At 40.1% G+C, this 20,764-nt stretch overlaps 1 protein-coding gene across 1 annotated transcript in view; it reads left to right on the forward strand.

Moving 5' to 3' along the window:
• The first annotated feature begins 6,788 nt into the window (after window positions 1-6,788).
• Window positions 6,789-20,764, forward strand: part of RFX6 (regulatory factor X6) — a 39,869-nt gene continuing 25,893 nt past the window's right edge. Inside the window, exons 1-5 of the mRNA XM_026065981.1 lie at window positions 6,789-6,987; window positions 7,222-7,381; window positions 9,113-9,236; window positions 10,736-10,797; window positions 18,554-18,631. Coding sequence (XP_025921766.1) covers window positions 6,789-6,987; window positions 7,222-7,381; window positions 9,113-9,236; window positions 10,736-10,797; window positions 18,554-18,631 — 623 coding nt within the window. The remainder of the gene's footprint in view (window positions 6,988-7,221; window positions 7,382-9,112; window positions 9,237-10,735; window positions 10,798-18,553; window positions 18,632-20,764) is intronic.

Consider the following 20,764-nt stretch of genomic DNA (forward strand, 5'->3'; position numbering starts at 1 on the left):
TGCTGCTTTCTTCCTGAAATGTCTTCAAGCAGTGGAGAGTGAGTTGAAGAGACACTTAATTTGCTCTGAGCACCAGGAACCTGAGACTTTTATTTTAGTTCCAGAATATATCATCTTCCAGCCAAAATATGCCATGCTGGTGGCTTTTCCCCAGCCACCTTTCTACATGAAAGCTGAAAAATGACTAGAGGTGGCTACTGTAGAACTGGTAGCAGTGACTGCTGGCACAGATCAACTGCTCAGTTAATACAGCTCTCTATAAAATGCTTTACTATGTATTGCTGGTTTTGCTTTCTGTGGCTTGGTTTCATTCCCGATATGCTGCACCACATTACAAGTCCCTCCTTTCTTCCTTCCTCCCTCCCTCTCTCCCCTGCTATCTTCCTTCATTTTTTTTATTTCTTTTTTTGAGCAAGGTGATATGGTATCATGAACAAAAGTTCTGGACATGAAGACGGCTATCCATAATTTGCTTTTCTAATACCTTGAATGCCATGTGGCCATTCTCAGGTGCCCCAAGTCTAACCTGCTTTCATTTTAATTCATAGGACATTGCCAAAATAGGATTCAAAGCACAATAATGAGACCCTGTCTCCTGTTCATGTTGATGAATGCTGAAGATGTCTTCACTTTGAGATCTACAAGCTAAACAACAACAACAAAAATAAGCGTAGCCTTGTGGAAAGACCAACTCTTCCTTAAGCACTCACTCTCTTTGATCAACTGCACCTAAATAACTGGCTAGAACTTCTAGTAGTATAAAATATCAAACATCCATTGACAGCAATGAGTTGCATCAGTTTATGTCATTGAGGATCTGGCCTTTTTCTTTAAACATGCAGTTAACATAACACTCACTAGTATGTACATCAAAAGATCTGTAAGTGCATTTGGAGAGAAATAGGTGTTAGAGTATACCAAATAATCCAGACATCAACACCATATCACAGCCTCTGCGTAGCTGATTTGTTTGGGGAGGATCTGAGGTGATACAGTTTCCAACACTTACGTCAACATCATGAAGTTACACAGGAACAGATCAATAATAAATTGTATTTCTATTGCTTCATTTATCTTCAAAATATTTTTCAGTTCAACACGCAGAATCCCTCATGCTATTGTCAAGTCACACTAGTATAAATAAGACTGGAAACATTTGGTTTCTATGTGCTGTTTTGACAAACAATAAAAAAGAACATTGCAGCAAGATGAAATGGTGTAATACCTGACTGCAGATATAAAAGATATTTCACATGTAAATTATGGACAATTATTCTACTATGCAGCAGAGCACATGTATCTGAGTGTTTTATCCAGGTTGTATAAAAAAATCTGATGAATGTTAACGCAATTACACCATTACAAAACTCATCTTAAACCAAGCAAGACTTCCTAGGCTCCCACTACAGACAAGGAAAAGAAACAGATTCTCAAAAGGATGATTTGTTCCGGTTGGGTAATGTAGCTGGTATGATTTATCCCTGCGAGACACCTTTTTATCTCCTCTGATTATAAAGGGAGATTGAGGCAACAAAATTAGTCTCAGAAATCTAATTCTGAGACAAAGTTAGACAAGATATATCCCATGCTTCATGACCAGGGACAAAGCAAATACCATGACTGCTATAAAAAAAAAAAAAATGCAATTTTGGATAGGAGAATAAAGAAACAGATTCTGTGGATGGATCTGGTAGAACAGTTCTTTTTCAAATGGCATCTAGATTTCACTCAATAATGAGCAATATGCCAGTATCACGGTAGGCCCTGAGTTCTCAATGCATGCAATGCCAAATGATACTATATTTCCTAGGCACTCACAATACTGGATGTCTTATCCTGTATGGCTCCAACTAGCCGTACTCTGCATCTGCCCCCCTCCCTGACCTCTCTAAAAAGGAGAGCGCAAAAGTCATGCCTCTTGGGTAGACTGTCCACTCCAGCAAGTGGGGGTCCAAAGGGGCAGTAGGATGCCTGCTCATCTCAGGTTTTGTGCCTCTCCCTTGCTTCAGCAAAAGCAGGAACACACAGGGCTGCCACTCAGAGGTGGTACAGGAATCTCATAAATGGAGTGGGTGAGGAATGGTTTTGTGCTGAGCTAGCCAGTCTGTTAATCCAGAGGATGGGAGAAGAGGAGGAATATGTCCCAGTGCCCTCTGGTTCATTTTATTCTGCAGTGTGCACCAAAGAATAAAGTCACCAAGACCTCAATGTGGAGTTAGTGATGAGAAAGACAAAAATAATACCCTAGTCCAACACAAAGCACCCTGAGCCTCTCTGGCCTCATCTCCAAACAGTAGAAAAACAAAAATAATACCCTAGTCCAGCGCAAAGCACCCTGAGCCTCTCTGGCCTCATCTCCAAACAGTTTAGCAGCATACAGTACTTTTTGGTAGTAGTGTCAGGAAATGTTCAAATAGTGTTTCCCATCACTATGCCTCAGGCATTGTTCATCAGAAACTAACATCTTGACTAATGTAGAGTGTGAGATCTCTATGATCCCAGCTACCTGGAAAACTTAAAACCTAGCTCTTCTCAGCTATGTCAGTAAATGTTTGAAACACAGATGAAATAGTCTGGTTTAGCCTTTGGGAAAAGATTTTCTTTCTTATTACATCACTTGCATAAATATCTACATTTATGCAAAATATGAACTCACATGCTCTGAAATTCCTGCCTCCTTTGGTTTCTAAGTCACGTATAGAACATCTACCTGTAATCAGCTAAATAAAATAGGATATTCCCTTCCCACCTGTTGCATTATTTGTTGAATGCTGCTGTGCTCAAATTTGTCCACAGTGCAGGAAGAGATGCAGTCCCTGCTGCAGAAGTCCTGGAGTCTGTTCTTTTAACCATGTTGAGGCTATAGGTGGACAATAGCTTAAAACTTGAGTTAGATTCTGAAGATTTGTTTCTAGCATGAAATTCATTTTGAAAATTTTGGTTTATCAGTTCAGAGATGCATTTGCTATAAAGGACTCAGAGCACTTTTCTAGACACAATATGAGCCTTGGAAGAGAGTACTAGGGTAAGAATGGTAAGCGACAATGAATGCAGTATGTTTTGTTTATGTGAAATATGACCTTTCCATCAGGATGAATGCTTCTGAGATTACATCAAACAAAAGAGAACTAGTAGTTAACTCCTGGAGGTAAAAAGAATAGCACACGTGTTAGTCATTTTGTAAGAGACCTCTTGAGTTGTCTCAAATCAACACTTCTCAACAGGCAGGCGCGACCACTTCTCATGTTTAAGGTCCAGTAAATGGAAAGTGGATCTGAGATGTTTTGCTTCTGAGGGAATAAGTACTTCAGAATGCATTAGAAAGGGAAGCTTGCTGCAGGGAAGTGAGGGAAATGAACAAAAATGATAACAAAGATGCCATAGAAAGCAGTGTTAAAGCAAGAGATCTCTGGCTCAACAGACTCTGGTAAATGGACTTGAAAATGTAAGCAGTGTGGAGGAGTGGTTTCTAGAGTGCTAGGAACTGGATGGATGCAGGAATGGTCCGAGAAAAGGCAATGAGGGTTGGGATAAGTAAGATAAAGATGAAGGCCAAACAAAGGCAACTGTTTTAGTTCAAAAATGTAAAGGTATCCATTTTTTTTAGGAAGTTTACAAAATCTTGGCAGCCCCCCAAGAATGGAAAAAAGCAAAGAAAATTAGTTGGAGACTGCAAACTTGTGGACAACTACCTGAGCTTCTTGGCTGGGGTTGGCAGTCCATGTTGGCAGTTCCATGATGCCACTAAAACACCACAGATTCACCATGCAGGTACCAGAAATAGGAAATTTAAAGCTACTCTGAGAACTATGGCTGCCGAGAAGATATACTCTGAGGAATGAAAAAGAAATCTTCAGCAGTGATACAAAATGGCAAAGAGGAAAGGTAAGCTCAGGTTCCACTCTGCTGATTAAAGCACTATCAGAAAAAAGGTCTAACCTGTTGGGAGAGAAGAAAAGGATATTGAAAGGTCCTTTCACCATCAGCAAAGTAATGGCAACAGAAACAATGAGATTACTGCCAAAACTATCAAAAGTATTAGGAGGCAGGAGTAACACTGGAAAATGCAATGAGATGGGAGGAACTGGTACAGTCAATTTAATTTTACTGGTCATTTTTTATTAATGAAACAACAGGAAACCAGAGAGGAGATGTGATAACTGTCCTCAAATGCTTAAAAGCTGATGAAAATAGAACAAGAGTAATCTTTTCTCCATGTTCTCAGGTAGACAGAAAAGAGAAGCAATGGACTCAAACTGAAGGGAGATTGTTAGACACTAGCAAACCTATTTTGCAGATAGACTAATAGATGATCTGAGTATGATGGCACTCTCCATCACTGGAAATCCTTAAAAACAGGTGAGATGCACAGCTTTGGAAATAATATGGGTATAATTATACCTATACATAATCCTGCCTTTGTTCTGTGGGAATGGAGTGGATGGACAAGATGATCTCTTCCAGACTTTTAAGTCTTTCAGCACTATATTCCATGATTCTGAAAATGAGACTGAGTGAGAGAATGGGAGAATAAGGACAAGAAAAAATTCAGGAATGCCAGCAGAAATGAAGTAGCAGATGATAAGATACAGTGCAGGCTAACCTGAACTGGAAGAAAATGTGTGCACACTGCCAAAAGGTTTTGCATACTGTAAAACTATGAGTAGGGAGAGACACCTATCCCTCCTACCTATCAGTAGGAGAGACAGGACCATAATGACAAGAATTATAGACTCAGCTGAACAGCAATCCCTGTGAGTTTGCAAAGAGATCCAGTACCAATCTCAAACTTCACAAAAAGTAGACTATATAGCAAAAGGATTTGCTTTATTGCCACAAGTAAACAGTTCAAACTACCAGAATTTCCCTTCACTTGCCAGGATTATCTTTTCCTTTTATTACTTTCATTGTCAATGATTTCATACAGAACCTTGTTGAAACATTTTGAGTTTATTAAAGAGCACTATCATCAGAGGAGAATAATTTACATTTAATTTGTTGTATGTTACTTATAAAAACTCTCACTTACATCTATTAGTTATAGAACAGATATGTTTGCTCCCATACTGTGCACTGGATGAGGTACCTGTTCTCATGCACGCTTTGAACATTGTGTGTTTACTTAGGAGCACTGGCCTATCTGCTTTTCTTTCTTTACAACTGCAAACATATGCTTAGTTTTATACAAAGCTGGTCACAGCACACGGCAATCTTTTACTGGTTTTGAAAGAACAAGTAGATGACTGTTTGTATGAGCCAGAAAGGATTACTAAATCCAGGCAGAACTATGTACCAAAAAAGCTCTTAAAATCATCATTAATTTTAGGTAAAGCTAATTAGAGCAGTGCCTGGCCCTCAGAAGGGACAAGAAGGGACTACAAATAGCTGGTTACCCCAAGGTAGAAACCAGCTGGTCCCTGGACCAGACCTCTGATTGAGTTAATCTCTGTGTTGATCATGGCTGTAATTCTGTTAGTTTCAGTGGAGATATTCTGAAATAATAGCAAGGGAGAATCCTGCCCCTTCACAAGAAACATTACATTTAACTTCATATTACCAGAAAAGACAATGGCACAGTAGATTCTTCTCACAGAAGATTCAACACAGCAATTAGTAGTTGGGAGGATTTACTATACAGAGGAAATACTGATCCCTGCCAGCCAGATCCTGAAGTACTCTGCTCAGTCAAAAGYCACTGAGAAGTCCGAGTCAAATGCAATTTTACAGTAACCTCAGTACAACGATGTTGAAAGCAGGAGCTGAACTGGCCCAATGAGTTATGCTGAGAATTGATGCCCTGACAGAGAATTTAGTGTCATACATGTAGTAAGAATAGGTAGGGTACATGAGAAAAATAAATGTTTGAACAGAGTAACCAGTAAATTGTACATTGTAATACGTGCTTGAACCTGTCCAGAGTTCTGAAAAGAACACAGAAAATGTCATTCTTCCTAAAAAAAAAAAGGGGGAAGAAAAAAATGATTGAAAAATAAAGAAATCCCCATTTTAAATGTCACAAAACAATTGACCGCCGCCGCCCTCGCCGCCGCCGCCGCGGGCTGAGGGAGCCCAACGGCCGCCCCTGCCCCCGCCGCCGCCGCCGCGGGCTGAGGGAGCCCAACGGCCGCCCCTGCCCCCGCCGCCGCCGCCGCGGGCTGAGGGAGCCCAACGGCCGCCCATGCCCCCGCCGCCGCCGCGGGATGGCGGGGGAAGAGTTACTGCCTCACGCAGGCGGGAGTCGTCGCCGGCGGGAGTTAATGATTAAGTCCCCTGTAGATCCGCTGCGGGCCGGCTCCCCTGAGCCTCCCGGGGCTCTACCTATGCCCCGTCCCCTCCTGGCCAGGCGGGACCGGCTCCCCGAGCTGTGAGGAGGCAGGCAGGGGACGGGAGACCTTCCCGCTACCGCGTTACAGTGCCTTCCAGGCCCGCACCGAGGCGGAGCCCCTGCGCGGGTGCGGGGGCAGCAGCGGTGAGGAGGGAGTGGCGCCGGGCGGCCGCCTCTCCCCACCCGGGAGCCATGCCGCCTGCCTGGAAGGCGCCGTAGGGCACACCTGGCCCTCGCCGCCGCCGCCGCCGCCTCTCCTCCCCTCACGCTGCTGGCGCTCGGGCGGCACCGTCTCCCGCCGAGGACCGCAATCCCGCACAAGCCCATGTCTGCGCCGGCGCCCCCCGCGCCCTGAGGCCCCCGCCGCGTCCGCCGCGTCCCGTCCCGTCCCGTCCCGTCGCCTGCCGCCGCCCATGGGCGCCGCCTGCACCGCGGCGGGGCAGGGCAGGAGCCAGTGAGGAGCATGGCCAAGGGACCCGAGAGGGAGGACGCCTTCCTGCACCTCCCGGCGGCGCAGGGAGTCTCCCCTGCCGCCCACGAGGACTGCTACGCGGACCTGCTGGGGAGAGGCTTGCTGCCCTACGCCGAGGAGGGGCTGTGCGCCGCGGCGGGCGCCGAGAGGGGGCTCCCGGAGCCGGCGCTGCCCGCCGGCATCAAGTCAGGTAAGGGGTGCCAGCGGCGGCCCCTCGGCTCCCCGCAGCCAGGCTGGGGCGGGCGGGAGCCCGGGCGGCCGCTGCTGCCTCGGGAGCCGGCGGGAGGCCGCGCCCTGAGGCCGCGGCGGGCAGCGCCGGTTCAACGGGCGCCTGGGGGGCCGCGAAGCGTCGGGACGAGCCGCCGCGCCGCAGGGCCGTGCTGACGCGCTTGGGTTTCTCTTCTTTTCCCTCCCTCACGCCCAGAAATACATTTTAACAGCGAAGTGCTCTCCTCGGAGGAGGAGGAGGATGCAGACACTCCCGACGGCAAACTAAAAGCCGCAGACAAGAGCCCGTCTCCGAAGAAGAGCATCACGCGGATCATGAAGGACAAGAAGAAGCAGACGCAGCTCACCCTGCAGTGGTAGGGCTCCCGCCGCCGGCTCGCGGGGGCGCCGGCCGTGCCGCGCAGCGGGGCGCTCCCCGTTGGCCGTGGGCTGCCAGCCGGGGCAGCCGCGGATAAAGCCCTGCTCGTGCCGAAGGGGACCTCTGCTTAAGGACTGAGGAAACGAGAAAAATTACATCTCATAGTTCCTTTAGAAATATTTGTCGTCTGTTTTGTTCGACAAGCCTCATCTGCAAATAAGGGCCCTCAAATTTCTGTTTCTTTTTTTTTTTAAGTTTTATTAACAGAGGTTTATCAGTTAACACAGATCTGTCAGGAAGTGACGGTTCTCACAATACGTGGCCATCTATGGAAGCTCAAACTTATTCAAGCATAAAGTCACTAAGTATCAGTTCGGTACCTGAACATATAGTACACGTATCTAATATAGAATTAAAATTAACTTAATATGTCTTCCTGATTGTGCAGGAATACAATATTAATTGGTGTGTATTATCAGTTAACTGAAAATCTTGCAAAATGTAGAAATGAAGCATTACTTAAGATTTAAATTTGTAAATGGATGTTTTTAATTATCCTTTAAGACTGTAACTGCTAGTATTTCATGGTCTTATAAATTTTTTTTTACATTACGTTCTGCCATCGAGAGAAGTCCTAAACTTTACTTCATTTTATCTGGGCAAAAATTAACCAAATATGAGGTCAAATTCTGCAGACATTAATTGGTAAAGGTCCCTATTAATGCATTCTTGAAATTAGGGACCAGTACTGTTGAATTAAATGGGAACTTCGTTACAAAATGCAGACTGTAAATCTAGATTTTTCCTTATAACTGAAAATCGAGAGTAGTCCAGATTTCCCATTTTTCCAGTCTAGTTTACATCTGACTTATTAGAGCAGAGAGTAAATTCTAAGGAGCTGAGTCTAAGGAGTGAGTGCAAAATTATTCCATATGCAGTGTTTACTACACAGGGTTCTCTTAAATGTTTATGTATTTTGAGAAATAAATTAATTACACATCTTTCCAGCAGCAGCAAATAATGGAAACTGATAAAGAAACGAAACAGGACAAGAATGAAATTCCCAGCCATTACTAGGAGTTCAGTTCAAGTGAGGATAGCTAGATTTTACTTCAACTTTTAAAATATCATTTTAATGACCATCAGTAGCCACTTGTAACTTGTAAACTGTTTAGGAAGCTGTATACAAAATGCATCCCCTTCAAAAAATGCCAGTTCTTTGATTTTCATAATGGTTTGGTCAAGAAACAGCTTCAGGTCCAATGTGAAAATTAAAAAGCAAAAGTAGGAAGAAAAGAGACATTAGCCCAGGTGTTAACAATACAGTGGGACAGAAAATGTAAATTCAAGCCTCAGCTCTATTCAAGCAACAGATTTAAACCCAAGTCTTTCACAGTCTAGTTAATGTTCTTATTTTCAGTGCCAGGCTAGCTCTTAGACAGTGATCGTTTAGTTATTTATAGAAAGCAAAAACATCCAGAAATTTTAAAAGACTGATTAAGAAGAGGTACCCAGCCCCAGTTTTTCCATATTTTGCAACTATCCTAACCACCAAATGTGGAGTCAGTATCTCTCTAGTGACTGTCTTGTTTAGTAGGAACTCATCTGTGTGCTGTCATGGAAATTTTCAGTAAAATGAAGAGAGAGAAGTTGCAAACAGCAGAAGGAACCTAAAATGGGGAGACAGACCATGTTGCTTCTTACTCTGGCAGACTCTTTTTCTATACAGGCTGGAAGAAAACTACATTGTATGCGAAGGAGTTTGTTTACCAAGATGCATCCTTTATGCACATTATTTAGACTTCTGCAGAAAAGAGAAGCTGGAACCTGCCTGTGCTGCAACTTTTGGGAAGGTAAAAAGTAAATGTCTTCATCATTTGTTAGACTAATTTTTTGATAATATCACATTCTAGTACGCCTGTGTCATAATGGCTCTCAAAATCACGTTTTCTAATGTACATGGAATCAAACCAAACTACACTTTTACATATCAAGGGATTTCATGATGACAACTTTTGGAGAAAGAAATTGAAGTTTCCTTTGATTTTCAGTGTGAAATAACAAAAAGGCATTCTCTCCTAGAGCTTTTATTTTACAGTGACATTGGTAGGGTTCTTTCCACAGAAACAGATCTGACATGGAGGACACTTTTAATTAAACTAAAGGCTGTGTGTAAAGTGAGAAGTCACACAATGAGCAATACAGAAGGGGAATAAAAATTGATAATACAAAGAGCTCCTGAATGAAAAAATGTTGATTCATCCTCTTTTCTACCCTCCTCAACAATTAATCCTGAAATCATTTAATAAAAGTGAGATGTGAACTCTCCAAATTAAATCCTGAGTAGTTAGTGAAACAGGAAACCAAAAATGCTTCAAGGATCATCTTTTCTGAAACACTGCTGATCTATTCATTGTTCATAGATAGCAAAATGCATTAATTTAATTAAATAATAATAATGGATTTAAAATCTAGTTCATAAAATGTTCACTTACTAATTTTTTCCTCCTGAACTGGATATACTGGAAAAGTGTGTGTCTAATTTTCACTATACAGTTTAAGTATAAATGAGGAAGACAACAGTTTTCCATTTTAACAGTGCTTTGATTGTGGTTTATCTATTAGATGTGTCTATTAGATCTGCCTCTGTTACTGAATCAGTTTTTTTCTTCATAAACTTTTTGCCTTAAGCAGCATTTTTTACAGGAAGGCCAGGATGATTTTAGGGCACTAGCCTCTACCTCAGTGACAGACTGTTCTGCTTGACTTGGATTAAATCACATAGCATTAATTCTTAATATGTGAAATAGCGTTAACAGAAACTTTTGTTTTCTGCATGCATAAATATATTAAAGACTGTGCAGCGCTTTGATAGTGGAGGACACAGAAATACCCATGAGGTGCATATTTGCTTGCCTTAACCTTCAGATCACACTTTTCAAATAAAAAAACCAGTTCATTTTTAGTTGATTGACCTTGAAAATGAAATAGCTGGAGGCGAAATCTTTTCCTGGTTCTCTTTAGATCTCTGGAGCAAAAGATACAGTTGTACTTTGGGGGCCTGTGTGGGGCAGCATCCTGCTGAAGACATGTAGAATTTGTGTTGTAGAAGTGAAAATGGAAAGGGAGTATAAGCTTTATTTTAAAGGTGGGAAAGCTGGAGGTACACAATGAGATCAGCCAGGATAGAAGTACCCAATTCTTTATATTGTCACCTATATATCAAAAATATTTATTCATGGATTACATTAGGCCCTATGTTTATTTATTTATATATTTACAATTTTTTCCACAAGAGATGCCTAAGGAAACATACCATTGTTAGAAATTGATATGGTTATTTTCTCTTCAGACCATTCGTCAGAAATTCCCCCTCCTTACCACAAGGCGGCTTGGAACAAGAGGTCATTCAAAGTAAGGCACAATTATCTATACATCCATTTACAGAAAATGTTCTAAAAATTGCATGTGTTTCAATGTCTGTATAAAATACATGAACTGACAGGAGGGTTTACTCAGGTAGCAAGGTATTTGTGGTATCTTTCATGTACATGATGAAACCGATACAGGGTTTGAATTTGAAAACATTACTGCAGGCATATTTTCTAAAATTAAACTGATTAAACTTCTAAAACTTGTGATTATAGAGTTGTGAACTTGTTGGAATGTATATATACACACATATATAATATTTAGTCATTTATTTGTTGCAACTGTTAATCTTTCTATACACAAAGTGCAATTTAGCTATGAATTTATTTGCCTTTTTGCAAATCTGTCAACTTTCATTCTGTTCTCTCCATAACAATATAGGTTTCTTTTTGTTTGCTTTTTTTAACCTTAGAAATATCAGAAATAGCTAGCTGAGGCCACCCTAGTTTTGCTGAAGAGTTCATTGGAGATGTTATTCACAAACTTTAGCTTTTGTTAGGGTTTAAATGAAGTTGGGGAAAAATTTCAATTCAATTTTTACAAAGATGCTCTGTTTCTTGACTATGTTCAAGTATTTATTTTAATAATTATTAATAAAAAATCCAAAGGAAATAAAGCCCACATAGAATAATTTCCTTTTTTAATCAAATGACATTTTTTTTCATAGTTTCTGACACAATCTTACAAATTCATAATTCACAGAGTTTTTCAGGGGAAACAGAATAGACATATCCTATATTATATAGAGGAAAACTGGAACTGAAAGTCATTTTTCCTTTTAAAGATGACCTACAGATACTGAAAAGAAGGTTTTAGAGCAGAGTTACTATTAGAAAGAAGCTCTGAATAATTAAACATCTTTTTGGGGGGGAAAGAGGGATTTCATTCATTGCTGTTGTGGTGAAGTTCAGCTATGGTTATAGGTACAAGCCGATGTAGTATTAGCCAGCTTTGTAGCTGGACATTTTCTGCTGGTATTGTGTTTAGGTTTTGAGGAGATCTGGCATTCACAGTATGTGCAGGAATAAATGATAACTTACTAGTTCACTAGTGTCTCAGTTAAGTCTTATTCAGGTTCATAACTGAACATATTTGGAGAACCACTTTCAAGTTATAATGAATGAGAGAATACAAGAAAAGAAGTCCTCTGAATGCTCCTTATACTTTTGATCTGATTTGTCTAATAAATTGATAAGCAAGACCCAAACAGAATCCAAACTTCCAAGATGTATCATGTATGTGAATAATTTAAAACACAGTATATCAGTGTACGTTAAGGTAAAGGGGTATGTTTCAGACCTAATAAACATGGGGATGTAGCCACAAAATTAATCAGGTCAGGACCTGCATCACTATCTGCCCCTTTTCTCTAAGACATTTAACAGTATTAGCACAGAAATACTTCACATCCAGCATTTCCTCAGCAGACCCCACAGCCCTGCTGACCTTGATAGTATTAATGTGTCATATTTTCATATGGATTAGCTGTTCTTGAACAATTTCTTCAAAGAGATGAGGCATCTGCAAGTTTTGTTTGAACATCTGGCATTTGTTTCTCTTTTTTTCACCAGACTTTTCCACAGAGACTTTTCCTCTCTGACTCACATTTCCACTAAGGTACATTTACATTGTTCTGGCTGTGCAAAAAAAGGGCCTCACAAGAGGCATAAGTGACAATAACTCCAGTTCAGAGACTGTATACAGCAGCAAATAGACATAGAGAAGTGGCAATATAGATAGTAATCAGGATCTTCAATGTTTTGTGGACCATATTTTCCTCAGAACCGTATACTCACTCAGGACCACACTCACTTCTGTCTTCATCAGGTAGCAGTTAATCACACAAGTATCATTTACAGAAGTATTTCCATTAAATGAATGAGCAAATTAATTGACTSTTCACCAGTTTCAGTAAATGACTAGTTACACTCTGCCCTTGAGTCAGCATGGACTCTGAATGTAAAATGATTCTGTGTTGAGCAAAGCTGTGTTACTGTGACTGTTAAAAGACACTAGCATTTAAATTCTATTTTTTAAGCATGGTAGTGCACTGACATTGTTTTATTTCTGTTATTGCTGTCATTATTTGGACATAATATTAGTAGGAGCAGTAATAGTCCTAACAACTATTCCCCACAGTGATGCTTTGTATTGTGGTATTGCCTAGGAGCTCTAATCATTGTCCAGGGCTTTACTAAGTTAGATGCTGCAAAAGCATGAAACAAAAAGAGAACTCCTCTCCAAAGAAATCATCATTCTCACATTGAAAAAAAAAAAAAAAAGGCTAACTCCCCAGGAATAAAGTTTGTTGCTGTCTACTACATATCTTATACTCAGCAATGCATTTTCAGAGCATGGGCATGGTCAGAAGGCAAAGAAAGTCAGTTCCCTTTTCTATCAACGTCAAGGTGGCAGAAATTATTCTTCAACACTGAAACTAGCTTGAAAGCTTCAACTAGAACTAGCTGAAACACTGAAACACTGAACCAGGCCCTTTCCAGCATTCTCATGAGCATGGATTGGGTTTGAGAGAGAGTAATTAGGATGCAGGTCTAAGCTGTGAGATACACAAATTTTAATTCCTCCTCTTCTTCTGAGCAGTGTTTGTTACCTCAGGTTCTGGGCAAAGGAGGGACTAAAAATGTGTCTGATAAATCCTAGAACTTTGATCTTCAGAGTCAGAGTCTCTGTATGTTACATCCAACAAACCATCTGTACTAAAGTTTTTGTCAACACTAAAACATTTCTTTAAAACACTCCTCCCCCTTGGAGAAGAAGGTACAACACAGTGGACACAATTTTGTTGGATAAACAATATTCACTCATCTCTGATGCCCATGCTAATCGCTCCAGATTGCTGAATGGTAGAGGAGGTCTTCTGTATCCCTGTTAAGTGGGAGAAGGCCCAGCACAATAAATACTGCAAACCCCTCTCTTAGATTAGTATTTCATAAGCACCAGCTGTCTTTGGAACAGGTTCTGGATCTGCCTTTTTGCATAGGTAATATTGTACATACTGCAGCAACTACTAGAATTCAGTTATAATCGTCATAGTCCATGAATTACCTGAAACAGCTATTTGGGAAAGTGTACTTACTGCTCAGACCATACACAAAGAAGGCTTTTTGAGCTCAAGTTACAATTTAATTTCTTTGTAGACTTTGATCAATGCTGAATCTTAGCTTTTATCCATCATGTCTGAAAACTATTATCTTATTTATTAGGAGTGATTTAGTGGGTTAATAAAACTGATATGGCAGCTGGCCCTCTGATAACAAGTTATTGCAAGTCCCTGAACAGCTTAAGCCTATCATTTCCTTATCAGCTATCATTTGTGTCAGTGTATGCTAAAATCAGGACTACTAGTTGCATAGGAACATATGTTACAACAAACCACTGAAATTTAAAGAGGAAAGCAGTTCAGTTTGTTTCTTTTAAAGGTTTGTTAAGAAAATTGAGAATAAGTTCCTTTTCATGACTGATTTCATTTCATGAATTATGTGATAGAAATACAACTTAATAAAATACATATATACTGTACATGCACATACGTATATGCATTCAAAGAGACAGAAAGAGGATACCTGAAGTTGTGGGTTAAAGATGTTATCAGTGTGTCTGGGATGGGTATATTGGGTATATTACTCACAATAGGGATCCAAAACAAGCTGTTCAGATAATTACTTCAGGTTATAATAGAATAAAAATCTTTATACCTTAATACTCCATAAAAGTATGCCAGATAGAACTTGAAAAGTACAGACTATGATTTTTTATTGGTTCTGTGTCATGACTGAAAAGCTGGATTTTTTTGGTACTATAAATTCAACTACACAAATCACTAAATGAAATTGGAAAGATAGTTACCACGCCTTTACGACAAACTGAAAAGGTACTGAAAATATCTCTTCTTTACATAACAAAATGTAACAATGTTAAACTCTGATATCTTGGGACATTCCAGAGCAGGAACAAATATTTTGCCTGCCACTGGAAACCTGAGAATCCAAGTCATATAGCAGTTCCCATTTCTAGCCCAAATATGGTGATATTGAATATCAACTCAGATATTGAATAACCCAGATATTGAATCCTAACCTTGTGAAGAAGTGTTGCTTTTCCTTGGCCTCTGGCACACTCCAACTTTAGCAGTAGGGAATTACAAATTTGTGGTGAAAGTGGGAAGTTTTACTTCTAAATTTTAAAAAATAACATGTGATTGAAACAGAGATGTGGGAAGCTGGAATGAGACGTAGGCAACTGCTTGCTTGCATGGGCAATGAGAAATATAGCACTGTGCATATAACATTTTTAAAGAAGGGATCATAGCTCTACCTAGTGTTTCATCCAGTTCAATGCACAGTTAATGTTTTTTTAGAGAATCCGTGTGTGTATATTTCCAATACCTCTTATGTCACATTTAAAATAACTTAATTTTGATGAAAGAAAAAAAAATGCTCATGCCTTTAGCATTTATGTCAGAAGTCTGTCTAATATTAGGAATTTTCAGATGCAGGTGTTTGGCCCAAGCCCATCTGCTTAATGGCCCTAAACCAGGAGTAATGGATGAAAACCTTCATGACTTTAATTCATAACACAGGTGACACACTGCTGTATATGAAATGGAGAACAACTGCCTAGCATTATGACATTTAATGAAAGGTCCCACTTGCATCCTAACACCTTGAAGTGTCACTTTGATTTGATCAATCAGCTCTGACTTTATTGGATAAAAAGGGAGCTGTTGTGAGCAGATGGTCCTACTTCTGAGTTTTAACAGATATTTAAAACTAGTTTACTGAGGTATACCTCACCACATCAAAATCCCTCAGAAAAATGTACTTATGAGAAAGAACTGATATTAAAGAAATAGGTGAGAAACTTTTGGTCTTCCTAAGGGTCACCAGGTGCCACTCGACTCACAAATTTCAGGCAAGCAATAAAAGTAGTGATATGTTTGACAGTGGCCACTTTCTGTCACATTTTCTTAGCTGTAAAATCCTGAATGCACACAGCAGGCTGCCCAGAAGTAGAAGGACTACTTCAGCTGAAATTTGCAAAGCCACCAGGGCAAAGTAAACATATCACCCTAATAAAAATTTTCTTAAATATCATTAGTATCTAATGCCTTTAGTCAATTTTGGAAATATAAAGCATTTGAGTTTTTTGTTCTTATCTATGTCTATCCCATACAAGAGCAAGCAGTAAGCTTGTTATTTTTTTGTTAAAATGAGCATTACTGGAAACACTAGAAAAGAGCTGAGAATGTTTCTTCATGTGTTCTATGAACTGTTTGCTGGAGGCTTTGTATCTTAAACATGCACATTTCTTTAAGCTTTTGAGTAGTTTCAATGAAGTCAGTGCAATGACTCTGCTTTTAAGCATGTGCTTAATTGTGATGCTGGATTAAGGCCCATATTGTGTGTCTGTCCACTGTATGTTAAGCACATCTGAAGGCACAAGTGTTTCATTTTTGCCCATGTCTATTTTAGTTCCTTGTTGGTTCTCTTGGTGGCAACTGATTCAACAGTGAACTTCATTACATTGTCAGTGTCTAGGGCTTTTAATGCACTGTCATTGCCTAGGTCTGTTATGCTGAGGAAAAGAGTTCATTTATTTCTCAAAAGTAATTCTTTGTAACATTTCTATGATCCAATAAAATAAGAATCTGTTATGCTGGCCACAATTTTGATTTGTTTCAAAGCACATGGTTCTCTTCCTTTTCTTTCCTAGGTTGATTTTTAAGCTTTCCTTAAAAGTGATTTTAGCATGATAAAAAAGATAATATCCTTAACCAATCTGGGGAACTTGCAGCAGTACAGATCAGGAAATACACCTTAGTTTGCTCACTTAATTTTGTTAGGTACCTGACTCACGTGAAATCAGTGCCTACAAGAGCCAATGTGGTCTCAAACTGGGTTAAGCGTCAGTGAGACACCACAGAAGAGGGAGAAAAATGTCCAACGGTATGTGGTGTAAGCCTTTTTTGGGACAGGCTCTAGGCCTTTTTAGCACTTTCTCCATTGACACTACAAACTACACGCAGGTGTTCAATGCTGGTAGTCCAACAAGGGCCTCAGGGCTGTTCATAGCTCCCCCACCTGCACAGGCAGAGAGCTTGACTCTGGTTTCTAATTCAGGGTCAGGCCTATCAAAAAGACACATTAGATCATTCAGCCTCCCTGCCAGTGTACAGTTGTTCTCTCTTGTACTGTTAATCATTTTGGCAACTCTGCTTCGAAGTGTGCCCAAAGGTGCGAATTTTCACACTTGGATGATTTTTAACCATGTGCTCTGGGACACTTCTGTTCTTCAGTGATTTTGTAATTAGACAACTAGTTTGGACCCAAAGGAATTTCTTCATCAAAATACCCCTCCCTCTAGCTGTATCTTCCTTTAATACATTAAAAGTTTGATGCTGAAGGGGTTAATATGGAGAGTTTGTAAAGTGGGTTATAACTCTTTATAACTCTGTGATTTTTCTAACCAAAAGGCACCATATAGTCTCTATATTTTATAACCAAGAAGATGATATGGATATAAGTGGCTTTTATTGATGGGTTGTTTTTAAAATCTGTTACTACATTTATTGTTTTCATCTAAATTATGCAGTCAGAGTTCTCAGTTTAACTGATCTTTCTGGCAGCCTGAAGTGACTCCACTGCATTCAAACTGTTATCTTATGTATGTTAGACCTGGTTTACATGTCATGTACTTGAATTAGAAGTGTTATTTTAAAGCAATTCAGTTATACCAATTGGTGTGGTATTTTCAAGCTGACTTCAGTCCAAACAAAATCATCCTTAATACATTGTCCATAGTATTCTTAGAACAACTTGGTTTAACCCAATCAGTTTTTAAATCTATTTACTTGAATTTATAAGACAAGGCTTATCACCTTTGACAGATGAACTCAAGTAAACTTTGCTATGACCAGTCAAGAAGTAGCTGCCCCCAGCTTGCTATCCTGGCCTACTTCGGGAGATCACTGCTTTTGTAGCAAAATCAGTGGAAAGCAATGTCTACCACACGGCCAGTTTCCTTAGCATCCTCCTACCTTTTTTAGTGTCTTGAATTAAGATGCTGTGCTGAGCACTGCAGAGCCTGAGCCATTGGCACATTTCCTTCTTCCAGCTCTGTTTTGAGGGAGTAAACTCCAGGAGAGCAGCAAGGGATACAACTGAGGCTTAAGCAGCTAAATAATTCAGCAGAGCCAGTCAGCCTACAACCTAAGAAAAAATGAATGAATGACATGCTAGCGTTGCTAGTCATAGGAGGCTGAACACTAATTCAGAGGGGAGATAAGTACTGTTGAGTTATTTTCAGCTTAACGGTCCTTTATGGGACTGTCTAGATACAACAGTGGTAAGCCTGATAAAATAAACCTAGATGGATGAATCAAATCCAGCACCTTTCCTATAAGCTGAAAGGAAAGTGAAAGAGAATGCACATTAGGGAAAAGAGATGCAATATGATTCTGGAAGATTTGGTATTCCAGCTATATTCTTGTAAGAGAGAAGATGTTTTAAATTCAAGGAAGATGCTAGCCAAAAATTTTGGATGAAATCAGTAACAATATTGTTTTCTATGAGACCAGAATTTGTTCCACCTCAATGAAAGGAATTAGTAGATACCATTAAGAAAAATTTTCATAAGGCATTGAAAATCAACTTGACAAATAGTTTTCTTTACTTGATATGTCACCCAAAAATATAAATAATTCTCTTCTTTTTCACAGGTATCACTATTATGGAATTGGGATTAAAGAAAGCAGTGCCTACTACCACTCTGTGTATTCTGGAAAAGGCTTAACCAGGTACAGTAACATAACTTCTGAGACTTAGCCTCTGCCAATGCTTTAGAAAGATGGTCAGTGATTGTCTAACCTTAACCTTCCCTGAGGAAGGTGTTTGTAGGACACTGATTGCTTTTGATACCAGAACTAGTATTGCTGCATATCTCAACATATGTTATTCCCAGATTTAGGCAGCAGTTTTCTCCCTAAGGACCCGTATTTTGTTTTAACATGTAATCTAGATGTTTGGCTAATATCTTCCAGTATGGCCGCACTGCAATCAGCATAGAGCTGCATCAGTTTACACCAGCTGAGGATTTGTTCAAGTGTATGGCAGCAAAACTCAGTTTTCAGAATGCTTGTCTCATTTTGTTTGCATGTGTGTCACCCTCTGAGTGCTTTCCCCAGGACAGCTTCCCATTATGAAACATCTGGAGAATGGTGTGAAGCTGGCACCTGTGGGCAGAAGGGAGGGGTCAATGTAGATTAATATTTACTAGTCCTTTGACTGGCTAATATCTGTTTAAAACTAACCCAGGAAGCTCTAATTATATTTATTTAAGGGACAGCTAGCAGGATCAATACGTTACGATAGCTGCCTGTTGGTTTACCAAAGATTAATAGTTCGTAAAACAAATGTCTCTGTTCACATATGGCTTGAATGGCGGCTTTCATTGTCTACAGCAGTATACTTATATAAGTGGGAACTCTGAGAAAGGAAAGGAATAAATGAGTTTATGATCACACACAGAAAATTCAACCACTGGCAGGTTCAGGTTATGTCCAGACAATAGGGCAAGTGTAAAAATTGAGCGTAATGTTGGCAATGATGCTGAAAAAGAGGGATCTTTCCACTGCAAGACTTAAGGTTTAATAGACCTGAATATGCCATTTCCTTATTCAATATTTATCCAGAACTGCGGAGGTGTTGGTAGTACACAGCTAGATGAGGTTCTTTCATAATACAGAATTATCTTGAACAAATTGCTCATTTAATTGACTAAAAGACAGTTAGCTTCACAAAAGGGGATATAATCACTCTTAGCCCTCAGCTTTATCTCAACCAGTACCATTTCATTCAGAACTCTGTCCTTGTACACTCTAGCAATGATGAGTACAAATATACTAGAGGGTCTGCAAAATTCCCAGGGTTGGATTTCCAAGGGTATAGGGTCACATGAAGATTCATGTAGATACCCTCTAAGATTTTCAGGAACAGACATATTGCTGACAATCATTACTTCATAGCAATGAGATATTTGGGCACTTTTGAAAATCCCACATGATATATATACGCATCTTTAGGCAACTGCTGCCAAATCCACCCGGGGACTCCCATCTGGCAGTACCTAACTTTTAGGTGGTTTGTTTCTGAGAGAAATTTATAGCTTAATATTAGGTATCACTACAATGAATGAGAAGTAAGTACTTTAAAATGAGATCCAGACAGATCAGAAAATCGAGCAGCTGAAGGACCATCTCAGGTGCATCAGTAGCAGTCTGACAATCTACAATAGCAATCTGATGCTGAGGCACCTAAGCCAGTTTAGTCCATCCCAGACATGACAGCACAACTTGGTATGAGGTATAGGACCCATATGGGAAGCCTGCTCTGAGTTCTGGGCTGCCATAGTTTCTACTGCTATCATTTCTGTGAGCCTAACCAAACCTAAAAAGAAATATGAGAAGAGGGACTAGATTGTCAGCTTATGAATTGTTTGGGTTTCACTAATTACGAACCTTTGCTTGATGTTAGGCTTCATGCTGTGGTGTAGGAGGTGTTGAATTTTCAGGGTCCAGTATTCAAATTACCTTCCTGTCTGATTTAGAGTGGAAGCTCAATTGCTAACTTCACATAGTCTGGTCCCTCATTGTGCTTGGGTATGGCTATGCGAAGAGAATGACTCAGTAGCATGGGGTTAAAATTGAGCTCCTGGGGAAGAAGAGAGTCTAGCAGTGTAGGAATTCAAACTTGAGACTTCCACGTGAGTGTCACAGTTGCTGGCTGCTGAGTATTATGAAATATCTAAATATCTCCCCTTTGTCTGACATATGATCTGATAAGTGAGCTATAAAAATGGTTCCTGGACCAAGCCTGGGGCAGAAATAGGCAGGGAAAATGAGTGGTTTGATAATGGTGTCAGATCACACCAT

Source organism: Apteryx rowi, unplaced genomic scaffold (genome assembly GCF_003343035.1).
Source record: "Apteryx rowi isolate R43461 unplaced genomic scaffold, aptRow1 scaffold_235, whole genome shotgun sequence".
Lineage (NCBI taxonomy): Eukaryota > Metazoa > Chordata > Aves > Apterygiformes > Apterygidae > Apteryx > Apteryx rowi.